At 42.8% G+C, this 21,300-nt stretch overlaps 1 protein-coding gene across 1 annotated transcript in view; it reads left to right on the top strand.

Moving 5' to 3' along the window:
* The window catches only part of odf2a (outer dense fiber of sperm tails 2a), a 75,302-nt gene extending 55,010 nt beyond the window's left edge, over window positions 1-20,292 (top strand). Inside the window, exons 20-25 of the mRNA XM_078226228.1 lie at window positions 9,424-9,542; window positions 10,069-10,130; window positions 11,724-11,822; window positions 13,268-13,372; window positions 17,898-17,923; window positions 19,879-20,292. Of these exons, the coding sequence (XP_078082354.1) occupies window positions 9,424-9,542; window positions 10,069-10,130; window positions 11,724-11,822; window positions 13,268-13,372; window positions 17,898-17,923; window positions 19,879-19,896 (429 nt within the window). The 3' untranslated portion in view covers window positions 19,897-20,292. The remainder of the gene's footprint in view (window positions 1-9,423; window positions 9,543-10,068; window positions 10,131-11,723; window positions 11,823-13,267; window positions 13,373-17,897; window positions 17,924-19,878) is intronic.
* The last annotated feature ends 1,008 nt before the right edge of the window (window positions 20,293-21,300 follow it).

Below are 21,300 nucleotides of genomic sequence, written 5' to 3'. Positions count from 1 at the left end.
TGTTGCTTTTGGCCATTTCTGGAACCTTTCAAAGTCCTGCTTTGTGTCTGCTACCATTGCTTAATGTGGACATTTTGCCCCATCAACAGAACTCTAAATAGGAATGCAGTTACTATTGACAGAAAACTGAGTGGGATGCTGTGCTTAATCTGAACTTGTGCAAAACTCTGCAGCCCACGTCCTAGCTTGCTCCAAATCCTGTTCACCTATTACCACTGTCCTTTCTGAACTACATTAGAACATAGAACATTACAGCGCAGAACAGGCCCTTCGGCCCACGATGTTGCACCGACCAGTTAAAAAAAAAACTGTGACCCTCCAACCTAAACCAATTTCTTTTCGTCCATGAACCTATCTACGGATCTCTTAAACGCCCCCAAACTAGGCGCATTTACTACTGATGCTGGCAGGGCATTCCAATCCCTCACCACCCTCTGGGTAAAGAACCTACCCCTGACATCGGTTCTATAACTACCCCCCCTCAATTTAAAGCCATGCCCCCTCGTGCTGGATTTCTCCATCAGAGGAAAAAGGCTATCACTATCCACCCTATCTAAACCTCTAATCATCTTATATGTTTCAATAAGATCCCCTCTTAGCCGCCGCCTTTCCAGCGAAAACAATCCCAAATCCCTCAGCCTCTCCTCATAGGATCTCCATACCAGGCAACATCCTGGTAAACCTCCTCTGCACCCTCTCCAAAGCCTCCACATCCTTCCTGTAATGTGGGGACCAGAACTGCACACAGTACTCCAAGTGCGGCCGCACCAGAGTTGTGTACAGTTGCAACATAACGCTACGACTCCTAAATTCAATCCCCCTACCAATAAACGCCAAGACACCATATGCCTTCTTAACAACCTTATCCACTTGATTCCCAACTTTCAGGGATCTATGCACACATACACCTAGATCCCTCTGCTCATCCACACTATTCAAAGTCCTCCCGTTAGCCCTATACTCAACACATCTGTTATTCCTACCAAAGTGAATTACCTCACACTTCTCCGCATTAAACTCCATCCGCCACCTCTCGGCCCAACTTTGCAACCTGTCTAAGTCTTCCTGCAAACTACGACACCCTTCCTCACTGTCTACCACACCACCGACTTTGGTGTCATCAGCAAATTTGCTAATCCACCCAACTATACCCTCATCCAGATCATTAATAAATATTACAAACAGCAGTGGCCCCAAAACAGATCCCTGAGGTACACCACTTGTAACCGCACTCCATGATGAATATTTACTATCAACCACCACCCTCTGTTTCCTATCCGCTAGCCAATTCCTGATCCAATTTCCTAGATCACCCCCAATCCCATACATCTGCATTTTCTGCAGAAGCCTACCATGGTGAACCTTATCAAACGCCTTACTAAAATCCATATATACCACGTCCACTGCCTTGCCCCCATCCACCTCCTTGGTCACTTTCTCAAAAAACTCAATAAGGTTAGTAAGGCACGACCTACCTGCCACAAAACCATGCTGACTATCACCTATCAATTCATTACTCTCCAAATAACTATAAATCCTATCCCTTATAATTTTTTCCAACATCTTGCCGACAACAGAAGTGAGACTCACCGGTCTATAATTCCCGGGGAAGTCTCTGTTCCCCTTCTTAAACAATGGGACAACATTCGCTAACCTCCAATCTTCTGGTACTATACCAGAGGCCAACGACGACCTGAAGATCAGAGCCAGAGGCTCTGCAATCACTTCTCTTGCCTCCCAGAGAATCCTTGGATAAATCCCATCCGGACCAGGGGATTTATCTATTTTCAGACCCTCCAGAATATCCTGCACATCCTCCTTATCAACTGTAATACTGTCTATTCTACTCCCTTGCAACCCGGTGTCCTCCTCAGCTATATTCATGTCCCCTTGCGTGAACACCGAAGAGAAATATTGGTTCAATGCTTCACCAATCTCCTCCGGTTCCACACATAACTTCCCTCTGCCATCTATAACTGGCCCTAAACTTGCCCTAACCAACCTTCTGTTCTTGACATACCTATAGAACGCCTTAGGATTCTCTTTAACCCTATCCGCCAAAGTCTTCTCATGTCCCCTTTTAGCCCTTCTAAGCTCGCTCTTCAACTCCCTCTTAGCCAATCTAAAGCTTTCTAGTGCACTACCCGAGTGCTCACGTCTCATCCGAACATAAGCCTCCTTTTTCTTTTTAACCAACAAAGAAACTTTTTTGGTGCACCACGGTTCCCTAGCCCTACCAATTCCTCCTTGCCTGACAGGGACATACCTATCACAGACTCGCAGTAGCTGCTCCTTGAAAAAACTCCACATGTCGGACGTTCCCAGTCCCTGTAATCTCCTAGTCCAACCTATGTTTCCTAATTTGTTGAGAACAATGTTTCCTACATTGGATCCAGATCTGGAAAAGCCTTGATTTTAAAATTCTTATTCATGTCTTCATAGCCTTGCCTCTCCCTATCCAGTCCATATTCTTCCAATTCTGCTCTCTTGCTCCCCAATTTTAATATCTCCACTGTTGGTGGTCATATCTTCAGCTGCCTTGACCTGAAGCCCTACAATTCTCTGCCTTTCTTGCCTCTTTTTAAAATGCTCCTTAAAATCTACGTCTTTGGTCAAGTTTCTGATCTCCTGTTCCTATATCATGTGGCTCAATGTGGAATTTATGATCACCCGTGGGATGTTTTGCTACCTTAAGGATGTAATTGCTGATTTATCAAATGATGGTTACACTGCTTTTGACAGTTTGTTGTAATTCACCTTTTCATTAACTTGTCTTATTAAACATGACTTGCATCTTCTGTCCAAATACACACAATGTTTCCAGAATTTGATAGAAAGCCGCTTTTGTTTCTGGAAAATCTAAAATGCATTTTTTCGGATCAAACTACTCAAATCCCTTGCAGCTGTACGTCCAGATCTCAAATCATCTCTTTCTTGTGCACACATTTTTGGTTTTCAGTTACAAAATACTCTTGGGATTTTAAGAAGTACAGCATCCTGTTTATTCAAGTCAAAATACTGATTTAATGATGGTGATGTGATATAGGCCGCGTGTATATTGATCTCCCTCCCAACGCCCAACATTGACGCTTGTGCATATTTGTGATCTCTCAAGGGACCATCAGTCTATTTCAGGACTCTGGTATCATTTCAGAAATGCAATCAAACTTTGCTCAATTTTCAAACAAAACAACTTTCAGTCACAGGCTCAACAGAATGAAACATCCTGATAGAGGCACAAACCAGATAACAAGCAATGGCACAGAAAGGTTAGGGGAGATGGGCAAAGGCATGGTCGAAGAGGTAGATTTTGAGGATGTTTAATTTCAAAGGATCAAGAGTCTGTAAGATGGAAGGGTTTAGGAAGTGAGGTCAGGGCACAGGACAACTCAAAGGCATTGAAAACAAACTAGAAGAGTAGAAAGTGGTCAGAGTGCAGAATGGGCAATGAAATGCCAATTAATTATGCCAAAAATGTTAAAGTAGTTTATTTATTAGTCACAAGTAAGGCTTACATTAACACTGCAATTAAGTTACTATGAAATTCCCCTAGTTGCCACACTCCGGCGCTTGTTCGGATCATCTAACCAGCCCATCTTTCAGATTGAGAGGGGAAACCAGAGCACCTGGAGGAAATCCACGCAGACACTGGAAGAAAGTGCAAACTCCATACAGACAGTGACTCAAGCTGGGAATCGAACCCGGGTCCCTAGCACGAAGAGGCAGCAGTGCTAACCACTGTGCCACCCAACATTCCTAAAGGCAAACAAGCAAGCTCAGGTAGACTGCAGTATCTGAAGGTGGCAGAACAAGTTAGTGTGTTTTGTTTAGAAAAGTATATAGGACCCTTGGCTACCAGGAAAGGCTCAGGAACTGGGTATCATTATAACCTCTTGTCCTCTAGATCCATTACTAGGGGTTCAATGTCCCTGAACAAAACTGGACACTTTACTCCAAATTTACCCAGGGCCCGATAGCCAAATATCATATTTTTACTTTATATTGAACTGTCCCAGCACCCTATGTCTATTCTGCAACATCATCAGACTTGAGAACATTTCAAACTACACACACACCATAGTGCCTCCGTTCTATGAATGTTGCTGGTTTACCAGCAATGGTTTTACTCTTTTATTTGGCTAGCCAAAACTTGTCCTTCAGAATCTGGAACAGAAGATCCAATGAATGCGGCTGTATTTATACCAAGCATGTTTATAGGGGTCCGTATCAAAGATTACCCAGAAGTGTGTCAATATTTGCATGGGTTAATTGAGAGCTTCTTAGTAGTTCCTTGTGGTTCTTGGCATTGTGCCAATATTTACCTGGACATCCCAAGGCTGTGTTTTTATTTACATTGGCTCCATGGGATTGTACCACTATTTACCGAAGATACACAGGATTGTACAAGTACTTGTCTGGGAATCCTAGAGTGTGTGCCAGTGGAATGTGCTAATCATTATAGTGGGACCCCAAACACACACGTTGAAAACTACTGCAATATATGACAGTCTACTAAGGGTTAAAGTAGCTAATTTCCAAATCCCGCCTCTCTGACATTACATTGATGACAGCCGTCCTTTAAAAAGGCTTTGGTTTCTTCATAATCCTTCATCCAACCCTTCCGTGTGACCTTCCCCAGTCTGGAATGGTGAAGAACCCAATTGAGTGAATACATGACGTGTGTGGGGGGTGCAAAATCCAAGATGCAGCTCTTCTACACCCTCACTGTGTTGATCCTCTCTGCAATCTGTACAGCTGCCCCACTCTCTGACTGCACAACGAAGGAAAGCAATGCAACCATGCACGATCTGTTTGAGGTGAGTTGTTAAACTGATGTCGTACTGTTTTCATTTATTCTACCTTGGCTCTAATATTGGTCTTTTAAAGAAAGATTTGCATTTATGCAGTGACTTTCATGACCTCAGGATGTCCCAAAGTGCTTCATAGTCAACAAAGTACCAACTTCAATGGGAACCCTTTATTCATGAGCTTTTTCCTGATATCAATGCTGTTAAATCCGGTTTCTGCAGAACAGTAATTGCTCTGCCAACAAATTGTTGCCGCTCCACAGATTTACAGGGAATCCCTGGGTGAGTGTCAAATTCAGTGGAGGATTTTAAACTTTTTAATGATTTAAAATTTAAGACATTGCTGGACTGGGACCCAGTGTAGGTCAGTGAGCATAGGTGATGGGTGAACAGGCCTTGGTGCGAATTAGGATAAATGGCAGTTCAAGTGGATGAACTCATCCACAATGGATGAGTTCAAGTCTGTGAAGGTTTGAAGATGGCAGAGCAGCCAGGAGAGCATTGGAACAGCCAAGTCTGGAGGTAAGAAAGCCACGGATGAGAGTTTCAACAGTGGATGGGCTGAGGCAGAGGTAATGATGGGTGATGGGTGCACAAATGATCTCGATGATGAAGGAAACATGGGGTCAGGTTCAAATAGGATGCTGAGGCTGAAAACTTTGGTTTAGCTTAAGGCAGTAGCCAGGGAGGAAGGTGGATTTAAGGTGGATTTGGTGGTCACGGTTCACCAAAGAAGGTCAACACTACTCAGAACATAGCAGTCTGCTTGATCAGCATCCCTTTCAAAACCATAAAACGTTAATTTCTTTACAAGATGCACTTCAACAACTTGCTACGGCTTCTTTAACAATACCAGCCATACCCTCCATTGCCTTAAAAGGACAAGGGCACCAAGCATATGGAAATACAACCACCTCCCAGTCCCCCCTCCAGGTTTCACCATCGTGACTTGGAAATATATCACTGTGCTTTCATTGCTGCTGTGTCACAATTCCCCACCTTAAAGCACCTTTGATTGGATTTATTATTGTCACATGTATTAACATACAGTGAAAAGTATTGTTTCTTGGTGGCACAGTGGTTAGCACTGCTGCCTCACAGCGCCAGGGACCCGGGTTCAATTCCGGCCTCAGGTCACTGTCTGTGTGGAGTTTGCACGTTCTCCCTGTGTCTGCGTGGGTTTCCTCCGGGTGCTCCGGTTTCCTCCCACAGTCCAAAGATGGGTAGATTGGCCATGCTAAATTGCCCCTTAGTGTCAGGGGGATTAGCAAGGTAAATACATGGGGTTATGGGAAAGAGCCTAGGTGGGATTGTGGTCGGTGCAGGCGCGATGGGCCAAATGGCCTCTTTCTGCACTGTAGGGATTCTATGATACAGACAAAGCATACCGTTCATAGAGAAGGAAATGAGAGAGTGCAGAATGCAGTGTTACAATCATAGCCAGGGTGTAGAGAAAGATCAACTTAATGCAAGGTAGGTCCATTCAAAAGTCTGACAGCAGCAGGGAAGAAACTGTTCTTGAGTCAGTTGGTACGTGACGTCAGACTTTTGTATCTTTTTCCCTACGGAAGAAGATGGGAGAGAGAATGTCCGGGGTGTGTGGAGTCCTTAATTATGCTGGCTGCTTTGCCGGGGCAATGGGAAGTGTAGACAGAGTCAATGGATGGGAGGCCGGTTTGTGTGATAGATTGGGCTACATTCACAACCTTTTGTAGTTCCTTGCTGTCTTGGGCAGAGCAGGAGCCATACCAAACTGTGATACAACCAGTAAGAATACTTTCTATGGTGCATCTGTAAAATCTGGTGTGAGTCATAGCTAACATGCCAAATTTCCTTAGTCTTCTGAGAAAGTAGAGGCGTTGGTGGGCTTTTTTAAGTATAGTATCGGCGTGGGGGGGGGGACCAGGACCTTCTCCACAGTAACGGCAGCAGTTCAAGGTGACCTTGAATTAGGGATAGGCAATAAATGCTGGCAATGCATGAATTAATTTTTTTAAAGTGACAGGAGCCAAAAATAAGGGCTGTGATCTTCCCAATATTTAATTGGAAAAAATTTCTGCTTGTCCAATTTTGAATGTCAGACAAGCAGCTGTGGAAGGTTTGAGAGGTGGTGAGAGAGAGTTGGATGTTGTCACGGTACATATGGAATCTGAGGTGTTTTTTGGGTGAGATTGCCAAGGGTCAGAATGTAGGTGAGAAATAGATAGAACCCTAGATAGAACCCGGAGGTCTCTGGAGGTAATAAAGCAGGAAGAGCAGCCATTGCACGGGATTCTCTGATTGAATAGTAAGAATAGAGCCAGGGGAAAGTGATCTTGCTTATCTGGATGAAGGAAGAGATTGGTTAGGTAAACTATGATCCAGCGATGATGGAGGAATGGCTTTTTCCAAGTCTGGACGGTACGTGGCTTGGTGGTCGTGATGATGTTCCCATGAGATTGCAGATTTGGAAAATACTGTCAAAGGAACCTTGGCAAATTGCTGCAGTGCATCTTGTTCAGGGTGATGTAGGTTTTGGTCAATTTGTCTGATTACAATTCTGTGAAGTGCCTTGGGACGTCTGCTCTGTTAAATAAGCTATGGAAATGCAATATCTCATTGGTAATCCTTCATTATGCCACTAGATGGCATATAACATCATACTTTGGTAGAAGGTGGGGCAGGCTGAGTTGAAATGTACAATGAAAAAACAGGAAATGGTGGTTGTAGGCAACAGGTCAGTTGGCACCAATAATAGGTGACTGACATCTTTGTGCAATGCTACTTCAGAATTGATGACCCATTGCCTCTGCACCAACCCTCCAAAACAGCATCTTATCCAGGCCCTGCCCAATCCTCGCAACCCTGCAACTATGGCCAATCCACCTAACCGGCACATCTTTGGACTGTGGGAGGACACCGGAGCACGCAGAGGAAACCTGTGCAAACATGGGGAGAATGTGCAGACTCCACACAGTCATCCAAAGCCAGAATTGAGTCCGGGTCCCCTGCGCTGTGAAGCAGCAGTGCTAACCACAGTCCCACCACGTTACCCACTAAGAGGCATAAAAATAAATTGGGAAAATGACAGGTAAAAAAGAGAGGGGGGATCTTAGTTATAGTACATAAATGGGAGGGGGAAGTTTAGCCTGGCTGTGTGAACATTTTGAATCTGTGAGTCACTTAAGTAAATATCATGAAGCTCAGGGCAACATATACAGTTTAGATCCCTTTCCCGTTATTTACCTCCACTTATTGGTACTATAACAGAGATTGATATTCTGATCTGAGATTTACCATCAGGGAGCAGCTCAAACCTGAGATCCATGAAATTCCAGCAAGACGGGAAAAAATAAACTCTGAATAAGAAATTCACATCCAATTAAAATTGATTGGCCAGTCTTTGGGAGCTCAATTGCTCTGACTTGGGATTGGTGGGGAGACCTCCAGTTAGTTTGTGGATTTTGATTTGGATCCCCTGGTCTAACCGATTCCACTTAAATCGTGCTGTCCTGCCCAGACTGTTCCCAGCCTCTTGGATGGAAGAGAAAGTCCAAAGATGTGCGGGTTAGGTTGATTGGCCATGCTAAAATTGCTCCTTAGTGTCCTGAGATGCGTAGGTTAGAGGGATTAGTGGGTAAAATATGTAGGGATATGGGGGTAGGGCCTGGGTGGGATTGTGGTTGGTGCAGACTCGATGGGCTGAATGGCCTCTTTCTGTACTGTAGGGTTTCTATGATTCTATGAAAGAGAGAAGGTTCGAAAACTACAAGCCTGAAACAAATCTTAACTTTTAAAGTGCAAAACAGATTAGGCCAAATCTTACTGGAACAACACAGGTGTATTTACGTAACATGCTGTTATTAATCGGCCAGCAAGTTCAGGGGATCGCAAGAGACCTGCTGTGAATTGAGAAACTCCAAAAATTGTTGGTCAATTTAGCTTGTTCCACCAATTTTTTTCCCCAAATATATTTTATTCATAAAATATAAACATATCAATTATATGTTTCATTATCATTCAAATTTGTCATTAAGTGCAAAACAAATCAGATTCATCCAATACACAGTGGTTAGCACAGCTGCCTCACAGCGCCAGGGACCCAGGTTTGATTCCCGTCTTGGGTCACTGTCTGTGTGGAGTCTGCATGTTCTCCCCGTGTCTGCGTGGGTTTCCTCCGGGTGCTCCAGTTTCCTCCCACAGTCTGAAAGATGTGCTGATTAGGGTGCATTGACCCAAACAGGCGCTGGAGTGTGGCGACTAGGGGAATTTCACAGTAACTTCATTGCAGTGTTAATGTAAGCCTTACTTGTGGCTAACAAATAAACTTTATATTACTCATTACATTTACAAATACAGTCATTTCCCTTTGCACAAACAGCATCTTGCCCTCAACCTGCGTGGTTTTTTTTAAGGACTTGCTGAAATAGTACGTTAATTGTCCATTTAATTAATGGAGGAGGGTGAATTTTCTTTTGGAATTCTCCTGCTGTTCTGAGGTTTCTACCGAACCTTTGTCCAGATTTCAATGAAGGAAATTCGTGACTGAACTTTTTTTCCCCCTAAAAGCATTTATTTTTACTGTTCTGCAACACATCTGTATTCAATTTCTGTTCACTTTCCTTTTCTCTATAAGCCTTTTGGGAATTGGTACACCATTGCTATTGCCAGTAATTCAGGAGAAAAGTTTGATGGATTGAACAGCATAATAATCTCCATGGATAACAGGAGCATCATCCATCTCCATATCTATCGGTGAGTTTTTAATATAAATAAACTAAGGGGAGTGTGTGTGTGTGTGTGTATATAGGAGACAGTATTAACACACTTGTCCATTCTGGCTGGGATCATTCTATGCTATCAATCAATGAATGCAGCCTGTCTTCAGGACGGAAGAGTGAAAGTTGGAAGCACTGAAAAAGAGGTCCAGGTTAAGAGCTGACAAATGTCATCGTCTTAAGGTCAGAAAAATCAACAGGAAATAACTAGCTTTCCTGTATTGCTGGTGCTTTTGACACCTCAACTGGCTGATAGGCCAGGTGCAGGACATTACAGTTTGAGAAAATTCAATAATTAAATCCATTCTCCAAAAGAGATGTATGCACAATTAACATACTTCCCACGGCAGTTTAGAAGATAACACATCCTCTGGTTCCCGGCTCTACTGAAGCTAAGGGAAAGCTTCCAATAATCATGAAGTTATTTTGCCTTTTTGCACTCTTAAATAAATACTTCTGTCTTGTCATTAACTTTGCATTTTCTGTATTGGTCAACACAACAGGGATGGAATATGCACCAAAATTGAGATAAACTACTCCAATCATTCTGCCAATGCTTCTAAAGGTTGGTGCAATTTGTTATTTTTTAAACTAGTTTTTGTGGGCTCTTCAGGGTAAGCAACAAGAGCAGGATTGGAACCGTCTCTGCTTTATAGAACTGCAAGGTTGTTGGCATTGAGCAGGAGTGTTGCTTAATTCCCTCTGTCACACCAAGAATGTATCATTCACCTGGTGAAGGAGCAGCGCTCTGAAAGTTTATGCTACCAAATAAACCTGCTGGACTTTAACCTGGTGTTGTGAGACTTCTTACTGCATCTCACCTGCAGCGACAGCTCCTTGCTGCATCGGGGTGAAACTCTGCCTCCTGTATGTTAATTTGCACCAAGTCCCATTCACTGCTCATTCCCTCTGTTCACTCTTCTACACTGGCTCCCTGTCCGGCAACCCAGTTTTTGCATTCTCATTCTTATTTGCAAATCTCTGTGGCCTCGACCACCGGCCCATCACAATCTTGAGAACTCTGCGCTCTTCTGAATCTGGCCTCTTGGGTATTCCTAATTTTCACTGCTCCACCATTGGCAGTCATGTCTTCAGCTGCGTGGGTCTGAAGCTCTGTAATATCCTTCTTAAATCTCTCTGCCTCTCTTTCGTCCTTTAAGACACTCTTTAAAATATGCCTTTTTGACCAAGCTTTGGCACAGCTATCCTAATATCTCCTTACATGGCTCAATATCTGAACTTGTTTTATGCTCCTGTGAAGTGCCTTAGAACATTTTACTACTTTAAAGGTGCTATACAAGTTGTTGTTGGCATTTCCATTCCTCACATTGCTTCAAGCAACAGACCCCACCCCCCACCACCAATATTTGTTGATGCCATTACTCAATTGATCCACTAAAAGTTGTAACTAGTTTTGGTTTGTGTCGCTCCCACCAACTTTACTAACCTCAGTAACATATTTCCTTCATCATTAGTTTGCTCTGTGTCCTGTCATGTCCCAGTCTGGAACTTTAGCATACCATTTAGGCTGATACTTTAGTGCAGCAGAGGATGTTACTGTCCTTTGGACAAGATGTTAAACTGAGGCTGCTGCCTCCTGCTTCAGTGGACTTGTCACTTGGAAAATACTAGGATGTTTTCTAGATGCCCAGATCAAACTTTCTCCCTCAACCAAACTATATGCAAACCTTGACTCTGAAGGACCCTTACATCTCCATCTCTCCTGTGTTAGCTGCTGCTCATAAGCCAGCATTCTTGCCTCTGAGATGGAAGGTTGTACATTCAGGTTTAAGCGGCACATTTCAGTGTAGTGCACTGTCGGAGAGTCAGTACTGAGGGAGCACTGCACTGTCAGAGGTGCCGTTCTTCGGAGAAGACATTAAACCGAGGTGGACATTAAAGATCAAGGGTGTTCTCCTCGGTGTCCCAGCCAGATTTATCCCTCGGGCAACATCACCAAACCAGCTTATCCAGCCATTATCCTACTGCTGATAATGGGAGCTTTGCACCAATTGGCTGCAGCATTTCCTGCATTACAACAGTGACTACACTTCAAAGTGACTTCTTTGGTTATAAAACACTTTGTGATATCTGAAGTTGTGAAAGGTGCTGTAGAAATTCTATATAAATGCAAGTTATTTTCTCTTTGATCCTATAGGTAACTCGGGCTACAGAATCTTAGCTTACAATACCGAATATGTTGTGCTCCATCATTACAACCATGGAAAATGCAGCACTGATACCTTCTTCTTATTCGGTAAGATACTTGTTGACCAGAAAGTCAAAATTCCTTTTACTATCTGAAGATAATATGTATAAAATATATTGTGTAACCCCACTGAAGATCTTACACAGTATGAATGCCTAAGAACTGAGCTTCCTTTATCCATACTCTGCAAAGGCTGAATACCACTCAAATCCACAGGCCAGAGTTACAATAAATCTGGTGTTGGTGCAGCCAGCTGAGTAGAATGCTCAGCAGGAGAAAGGTGCTTCATCATGTTGGTGACTAATGTTGGCCATCTTCCGCCCACCCTCATCCAAACCTTTCTGCTCCCCATGTCCTCACCTGCACATATGCTATCGACCTGTTACCCCCTCTGTCTACTGATCTCCATTAGCTCTAATGAAAGTTCACCAACATCTCGTATTTGAAATTCTCATCCTTCATAGCCGTGTCTTACCCTACCTCTGCGCACACACACACACCCCTTGCTATCTGAGAACTATGCGTTTCTCCAACCCTGGCTCTTGTGTGTCCCACAACTCCCTTCACCCCAGTGTTGATGGCCGTACCATCACCAAACTAGGCCCTAAGCTCTGGAATACCAGCACTCCCCACCCATCCCCATCCCGAAAGAGTGTCTCTCCTTTTTAAGGCTCTCCTTAAATCCTACCTCCTCAACCAAGCTTTTAGTTTCCAGCCCAAATATCCTGATGTCTCCTCCTTTAGCCCGCTGTCAATATCAGTCTGCTTATGCTTCTATGATGGATCTTGGGACATCTTAAAGGTGCTATATAACTGAAAATTGTTGTTTCATCCCAGTATTTGTTACTGATTTATTATCAAACATTAATTTTGTGTGAACATAATTCTCAGATCAAATTATCATCTCCTGAAAATATGCAATATTTGTATTCTAAGTAAAGTTTATTTATTAGTCACAAGTAAGGCTTACATTAACACTGCAATGAAGTTACTGTGAAATTCCCCTAGTCGCGCCTGTTCGGATCAATGCACCTAACCAGCATATCTTTCAGACTGGGAGAAAACCGGAGCACCCGGAGGGAACCCACGCACACATAGGGAGAACGTGCAAACTCCACACAGACAGTGACCCAAGCCGGGAATCAAACCCGAGTCCCTGGCGCTGTGAGGCAACAGTGCTAAGCACTATGCCACCGTGCCACCCACAATAAACTATTCAATAATTGTTTATTGAGAAATACACACCACAACTCCCATTGTTCACATATTACAAAGTTTGGGGGATAATGAAGGTTCTCTCACTCCTGGTCTCGCATGTAGAATGCAGCAATAATCACAGCACAGAAACTAAAACATAAAGGAGTTTGGAATGCAGATAACAAAATAGGATGCACAAACATGATTATGTCCTGCAAAATCCCAGGTGGCAATCAGAAAGGTATTTGTTAAATTTGATATCCATTCTGTCAGTTAACAGTTATCTACCTTTACAGGGAGGAAGTTAACTGTAAGCTCTGCCATTATGGAACACTTCAAGACGTTGGTGGATTGTGCAGAAGTTCCAGATCTCTTAATCTACGTGCTTCCTCAGGAGAACGGTAAAGACATCTGCAACAAATTATGAATAATGAGAGGGATACATTCCTAGGGATATCATTGGTCTTGCTGTTTACTTAGCAAAAATATTTTTGATACAATTTAATGTGCAATTATCATACTTTAATAGGTCAAGGTTTTAAGTGCAAAATCCTTTGCTTAGAATCATAGAATCCCGTGCAGAAGGAGGCCATTCAGCCCATCGAGTCTGTACTGACAACAATCCCACCCAGACCCTATTCCTGTAAGCCCACATATTTACCCTGCTAATCCCCTGACCCTAGGGTCAATTTAGCACGGCCAATCAACCTAACTTGAGAACACCCTGAAGGGTGATGTCAGAATGATTTTCATGTCATAAGAGATACAGATGAGGTTTAAATAAACCAGTTAGTTAACTTAGACAATGCGGGTGGACACAGGCCTTGTGCAAGTCAGAGAAAAGATCAAATTTCCCATTCCTGTAATGCAGAATGCTGGACATGTGATACTTTCTCCTAGAGAAAGGATCTGGTTTGAAGTGAATCGGCATCTTTCACAACTCAGCGGACTCGATAGTTGCTGAGGAGGAGGACTGGGGGTTAGAGATATTCATAGAACTATTCGATTTTTTTCCCAGAGAGTTGGGGTCTATGGATGGGGGGGGGGGGTCTCAAATGGAAGTCCACAATAGACAGAGATCAATAGATTTCTAAATATTAAAGATATCAAGGGATCTGGGGATGGTGCAGGAAAATGGAATTAAGGCAGGAGATCAGCCATGCTCTAGATGAATGGCAGAGCAGGTGGACGGACCACATGGCCTACTCCTCCTATTTCCTATGTTTCTAATGCATGAATCACAAGTGTACTCTTGTGTTCTGTCCTGATGGACAGAATGGCCGGTCCTCAGTCTTACAGTGCAGGACAGGCCACCAGGCAGGTCCTGGCTCTTTGAAAGAGCTATCCATTTTCCTGCTCTTTCCCATGAGCCTGCAAAATGTTCCTTTTCAACAATATATCCAGTTCCCTTTTGAAAGCTTCTGTTGGAAATGCTTTGCAAGCTGTGCATTGCTGATTGCTGTGTTTAAAAGAAAAAATCCTCATCTCATCTCTTTTTTTGTCAATTTTCTTATATCTGTCTCTTGTTACTAAGTCCCATTTAATCTTTCGTAATTTTTCGTAATACCCTTCGTAATTTCGAACAGTGAATGATGAATAGGTGCAAATGTGCTAAGTAACTAATCAAGGCCAATTACTCTAATACCGATCTTTTTGATTTGATTTATTGTCACATGTATTAACATACAGTGAAAAGTATTATTTCTTGCACGCTATATAGACAAAGCCTACCGTTCATAAAGAAGGAAAGGAGAGAGTGCAGAATATAATGTTACAGTCATAGCTAGGGTGTAGAGAAAGATCAACTTAATGCAAGGTAGGTCCATTCAAAAGTCTGACGGCAGCAGGGAAGAAGCTGTTCGTGAGTCGGTTGGTACGTGACCTCAGACTTTTGTATCTTTTTCCCGAAGGAAGAAGGTGGAAGAGAGAATGTCCGGGGTGCATGGGGTCCTTGATTATGCTGGCTGCTTTTCCGAGGCAACGGGAAGTCAGAGTCATTGGGTGGGAGGCAGAAATGGGAGATCTATTATAAAATAGAGGGAGATACTACAGATTAAATTATCCATCCAGCCACCTAGTTAAGAGATGAATTATTTCTGCTTGCTGTGAGTCTAAGACTGGGCACAAAGCCTAAAATTTAGAACAAGATCTTTCAGGGCTAAATGATGGAATCACTTTGCAATTCTCTTCCACAAATGGCAGTTAATGCTAGGTCAATTGTTGAGTTTAAATCTGATAGATATTTGAAGGAATACGGGCAAATGGAGTTGGGCCACAGATTAGCCATCATTTTATTGAATGGCAGAAGCGCTCAAGAGGCTAAATAGCCTCCTCTTGTTCCTATGATCTATAATTCTCAGTCCATTTGTAACAGGTGGTCCTGCAGAATGAACCCAGTAGGTAAAGAGGACTATGTTCTACGGCCCATGAAGATTCCAAGGATCAAAACCTGATCTGACCTGAGTTAACTTCTCTTAAAATAAGTCAGTGATGGAGACCCTTAGTGTCTGCACAAAGAGAGAACTCCATCAACCACTCAGCTCCTGGATGACCTGGAGGCCACGGTGGCCTACACTTAATCTCAAGTTTCATGCAGGGCAAATGGTCTTTTGCATCGGGTCTGCCAGTGCATTTGGAATCCTCCCCATCATGAGTCACTGCCTTCAGGGAAGGAGAAGACGTAATTGTGGGAAAGCAAATACTGCGGAAGCTGGAACAAAAACATAAAATGCTGGAAAATCTCAGCAGGTCTGACAGCATCTGTGGGGAGAGAGTAGAGCCAACGTTTCGAGTTCAGATGACCCTTTGTCAGAGCAGAACGGTGGAAGCTGGAATTGCTAGAATTGCCGGGGCTGGAGGTAGACATTGATACTACTAGATATCTTTCAATATAACTGCCATTTTCCCCAGTCACACAAGAACTGTCTTTAGACCATGTGTAGAAGCAGGAGTAGGCTATTTGGTCCCTTTCATCTATTCCACCATTCAATAAAATCGTAGCTGAATTTCCACATGACTCCACTCTCCTGCCCTATTCCAACATCACCTTGATTCCCTTACTGCTTAAAATTCTAACAATCTTTGTCTTGAATATACTTAATGACTGAGCATCCACAACTCTCTGGGGTAGACAGTTCCAAAAACTTACAGCCCTCTGAGTAAAGAAGAAATTTCTCCTTATCTTAGTCTCCTAAATGGCCAACTTTTATCCTGAGGCTGTGGGTTTTGGCTCAAGACTCTGCAGCCAGGAGGAAACAACTTCTCCGCATCTACCCCTGTTAAGCCCTCTTTGGAATTTCATATGTTTCAATGTGGTCACCATTCAATCTTCTAAACTCAAAAGAATAGAGGCTCAATCTCTCCTCAAAGCACCAATGTTCCTGCTACGCAGCTGATATGTATGGCCATGCAGCAGTCTGGAACTTGTCACGTACACCTAATTTCGTGTTAAATATTGCGCATGTGTAGCCTCCCATAAAAACTTAAAAGATATCACTTATTGAAAAATCTGGCTGTGTACGGTAACAAGATTTTACAGGAAACATTGCGTACCACCAGGTCCCCAGGGATCACTCTGGTGAACCTTTGTTGCTTTGTTTCCAAGGCAAGTGGCCCATGAAGATTCTAACGGTCAAAACCTGGTCTGACCTGAGTTAACTTCTCTCAAAATAAGTCACTGATGGAGACCCTTAGTGTCTGCACAAAGAGAGAATTCCATCAACCACTCAGCTCCTGGAGGCCATTGTGACCTACACTTAATCTCAAGTTTCATGCAGGGCAAATGATCTCCTTAGGTAAGGAGATCAAAGCTATGCAGAGTTGACCAAAACTTTATACAGAGAAGTTTAGACTTAAATAAGATAAAACTGTTTTACTAGTTGGTAATGGTGATATTTGATTGTGGTTGGGAAGTCCAGTGGACCCTAAGATGAACTCCAATGGTTACAGCTATTTCTTGATAAGGATGCTGGGTTCTGTCTGGCTGTCACAGAACAAGACACTGTTTAATTCCAGAACAAGGACTCATTGGGACTGATTGCAAGGTGGTAAGGCTCAAGTGCCACAGTGCTGGTGGGTAGGGTTGTTAACTTTCCAAGATTGGCCTGGAATCTCCAGGCATTAAAATAATTAAACTCCTGGGCACTGCAAACATAATAGGAGATGGTGGCATTGTGGACGAGTAATCCAGAGGCCTAGAAAAATTGTCTGGGGGCCATGGCTTCAAACTCCATCATGACAGTTGGTGAAATTTAAATTCAAATTGATACAAAACCTGGAATTGAAAGCTAGTCTCAGTAATGGTGACCAAGAAACCATCATCGATTGTTGCAAAAACCCATCTGGTTCACTAATGTCCTTTAGAGAAGGAAATCTGCCTTCCTTACTCGGTCTGATCTATATGTGACTCCAAACCCACAGCAATATGGTTGACTCTTAACTGCCCTCTGAAATGGTCTAGCTCACCACTCAATCCAAGGACAATTAGGAATGGGCAATGAATTCTGGCCTTGCCAGCTACATGCTCATCCCATAAAGAATAAAGAAAAAAAGTTCTGGAGATAAATCTCTGGACATTAATAAGGATTGCAAGCTTTTCTATTTTATTTGAACACTTATACTTCATTATAAAAGTAATGGAAATGGAGTAAAAAAGACAGTCTGAGTGACAAGTCAAAAATCATCCAATTGGATAGGGGAAGATGGGTGCCGCACAGATGGACATGTTGGGTGATCAGGGGCGGGAATGGGGTGATCAGGGGCTGCACAGCATGTGATGAAACTTCCAGCAATATGCTCCACCAGAGTTGGCAACTTTCATGCTGGGCCCTAGATTAACCTGGTAATGGAGATTCAGTGCACTGAGCGCTCCTGACATGCGCAACACTGCTGAAAACAGTTTACTTAATCACTCTTTTTTCTTTATAGGAAATTGCAAGCACTACGTGCCAGAGGTTTGTACATTTTGTTCAAATAAAAATTAAACTGAAACATTTATTTAGGCAACTTCCAGTTGAAATAGTTCCAAGTTTAGATGTTTAGTGGACCTGGGCAGCACGGTGGCACAGTGGAGAGCACTGCGGCACAGTGGAGAGCACTGCTGCCTCACAACGCCAGGTTACATTCAGGCCTTGGGTAACTGTCTGCATGTTCTCCCCATTTCTGCGTGGATTTCCTCCGGGTGCTCCGGTTCCCTCCCACAGTCCAACAAATGTGTTAGTTAGGTGAACTGGCCATGCTAAATTGCCCCTTAGTGTCAGGGGGATTAGCAGGATAAATACATGGGGTTACGGGGATAGGGCCTTGGTGGGATTGTTGTCGCTGTGGGCTCAATGGGCCAAATGGTCTCCTTCTGCACTGTGGGGATTCTATGAATACCATTATGTTAATGATGTGTGCCATTATTCATGGACAGAACGACCAGGGGATTATAAGAGAGAAGCCGTGAGGTGCAAATCTCCACAACTTGCTGGGCAATTTGCGTGGCTTCTCTAACTGCTTCACAAAAAAAACCTCCTTCAACCTCCATGTTCTTGTTAGAACTTACCAGATTTGTACATTAATTTCCCATTAAACTTGGTGCAGACAGTTAAATCTGGTAATTAAGAGCGCAACTAACTTAACATTGGCATTGCAGAATAATTGTCTTCTCTGACCTAGAAAGGGACCAATTTAAACTGTTTAACCTCGTTCCCTCATGTGGTCAATTGTTGAGGAAACTGTCAAATTTATGTTTTTCTTTTCTCTTGTCTCTCTCGATCCAGTCTTTATTTCCAACCTTTTCATAGAATCCCAACAGTGCAGAAGGAGGCCATTCGGCCCATCAAGTCTGCACCATCCACAATCCCACCCAAGCCCTATTCCCGCAACCCCACATATTTATCCCGCTAATCCCCTGACACTAGGGTCAATTTATCATGGCCAATCAACCTAACCTGCACATCTTTGGAGTGTGGGAGGAAACCAGAGCACCTGGAGGAAACCCACGCAGACACGGGGAGAACGTGCAAACTCCACACAGTGACCGAGGCCGGAATCGAACCTGGGTCCCTGGCGCTGTGAGGCATCAGTGCTAACCACTGTGCCACCCAATCTTTTGGTATTCTAATCCTTCCCTCTTTTTTTGCTGTTCCTCTGTTTCTTTCTTAATCGTTAAATCTCATTGGTGAAGGAGATAGGCTGTACTCAGGTTTCAGCAAGTTACCACACAAACAAATTAAGCCGATGGGCGTTTTTAAAAAAACTTTCATTTACTTAGCGCCTTTCCAACCTCAGGACATTCTCAACCAGTTCAGAGGCAAAGAAGTGATTTTGGAGTTGCAGGATTATTGCATAAAACACAGCAACTAATTTGCACACAGCAAAGTCCCAGAAACACAAGGTGATTATGACCAGAGTATCCATTTTTAGTGATGTTGAATGAGGGGTAAATATTGGCCAGGATGCCAAGTTAACTCCCTTGCCTGATTCAAAATAGTGTCATGGGACCACTTGAAGGATCAGATAGGGCCTCAGCTTAATGACTTGTACAAAAGACGGTACCTCCAACAATGCAGCGTTCCCTCAGTACTGCACTGGAGTGTCAAACCAGATTTTAGGGGTCAAATCCGCAACCTCCTGGCTCAGAGGTGAAAGTGCTACCCACTAAATTATAGCAAGAAAATTAAATGGCCTAATTAAACTGGCATGTTGTAAGATAGGAAGGCCCCTCCCCCATCCCATTTCTATATTTCAGAGGGGTCAATGCACGCTCAAGAAAATGTCGATATTTTGTGTGACAATTATCTGTTTGTGCATGGACATCCCCCGATTACAGGCTCTGACCTTGTTTGTTTTATTTAATTTGCTTTCATTTTTGAACTTGTTCTTTGTTTCCTCAGGTCTTGATTATATTAATTTTATATTACAGGATGAAAGAGGAGACTGATCTGAGCAAGACAATGCTGGAGCAAATTGTACCGGACTGGCCCTTTCAAAATTAATCTGCAATCACATTCTTGGACCAAAATACAAGATTACTGCCATTCTTTTTTAGTTTATTTAGAGGGAAACATGAATTAAGAAATGTTATATGATTTGCTACATTTCGCTGCATTTATATCTAGCTTTAGAAATCTGCAGACAATTATCCAACAGAAAACATGTGGAATGTCCATGAATCTGTAACAGCAAATATAATTCAAGTACATTACCACAAAGGAAAACAGCATGTTTCTATACAGCAGCACCTGAGTGAACCCATATTTGGAACAGTAATAAATAATTGTTAATCACCATGAAAAACCTACTAGTTCTAAATCAATAAAATATAACAGCTGATTGATACATTAATGTCTGGTCTGCTTATAAAATCACAGCATAGAAGGAGGCCATTCAACCCATTGGGTCTGTGTCAGTATTGAGAAGGCTTTTCAATAGTCCCGCTCTCCCTGCTCCTTAACTGATTTTCTGTATGTTTCTCATTTTCAAGTGCTTATCCAAATCCTTTTGGAAAGTCACTTACTGAATCTGCTTTTCAGGCAGTGCTTTCCAGATTGCCATAACTCACTGCATTTAAAAATATATAGAATTTTCCCTCCAGATTTTTTGCAAATGATCTAAAATCTGTGTCCTCTGTTTGCTGATCCGCTTGCCGGTGGAAATGTTTTCTCCTTATCAACTTCATCAAAAACCATCATTGTTTTGAACATCTCTATCACATGTCCCCTTAACCTTCTCTGTTCAGGGAGAACAATCCTAACTCCTCTAATTCTAAGTCATCCCTGGTAATATTCTAATAAATTTACTCTGCACCCTTTCCAAGGCCTTGTTATCCTTCTTCAAACTCTTTAACCTCAGTCACCTCTGTGTCAAAACTGAACTAACTACCACAGACATACATGATTTACAATGTGTGAACGACTCCAGTGTTGTTGTGCATTCTGCACCAGATTTGCAAGCCACACTCAATCTCTCCGATTCTGCATACAAGAAACATGGCCTGTTCTTGAATGTTGCCAAAACATAACTCATTAACCCACAAAATAAAGCTTTTGATAAGTCCCATGTAAGAGGTCAGTGTGCAAAATTAAAGCACATGGGACGGGGGTAATATATTGGCAGGGATTGAGAATTGGTTAGTAGACAGGAAACAGAATAGGAATAAAAGGGTCTTTTTCAGTGAAGTGCCACATGGATCAGTGTTTTGGCTCCAGCTATTCACAATATACTTTAATGATTTGGGTGAGGGAACCAAATGTAATATTTCCTAGTTTGCTGATGACACAAAACTAGGTAGGAATATTAGTGATGAGGAGGATGTAAAGAGGTTTCAAGGCAATTTAAACAAGTT

Source organism: Mustelus asterias, chromosome 13 (genome assembly GCF_964213995.1).
Source record: "Mustelus asterias chromosome 13, sMusAst1.hap1.1, whole genome shotgun sequence".
In the NCBI taxonomy this organism is placed as follows: Eukaryota; Metazoa; Chordata; class Chondrichthyes; order Carcharhiniformes; family Triakidae; genus Mustelus; species Mustelus asterias.
Note: the sequence above shows the minus strand (reverse complement) of the source record. Positions and strands in the feature narration are given on the sequence as shown.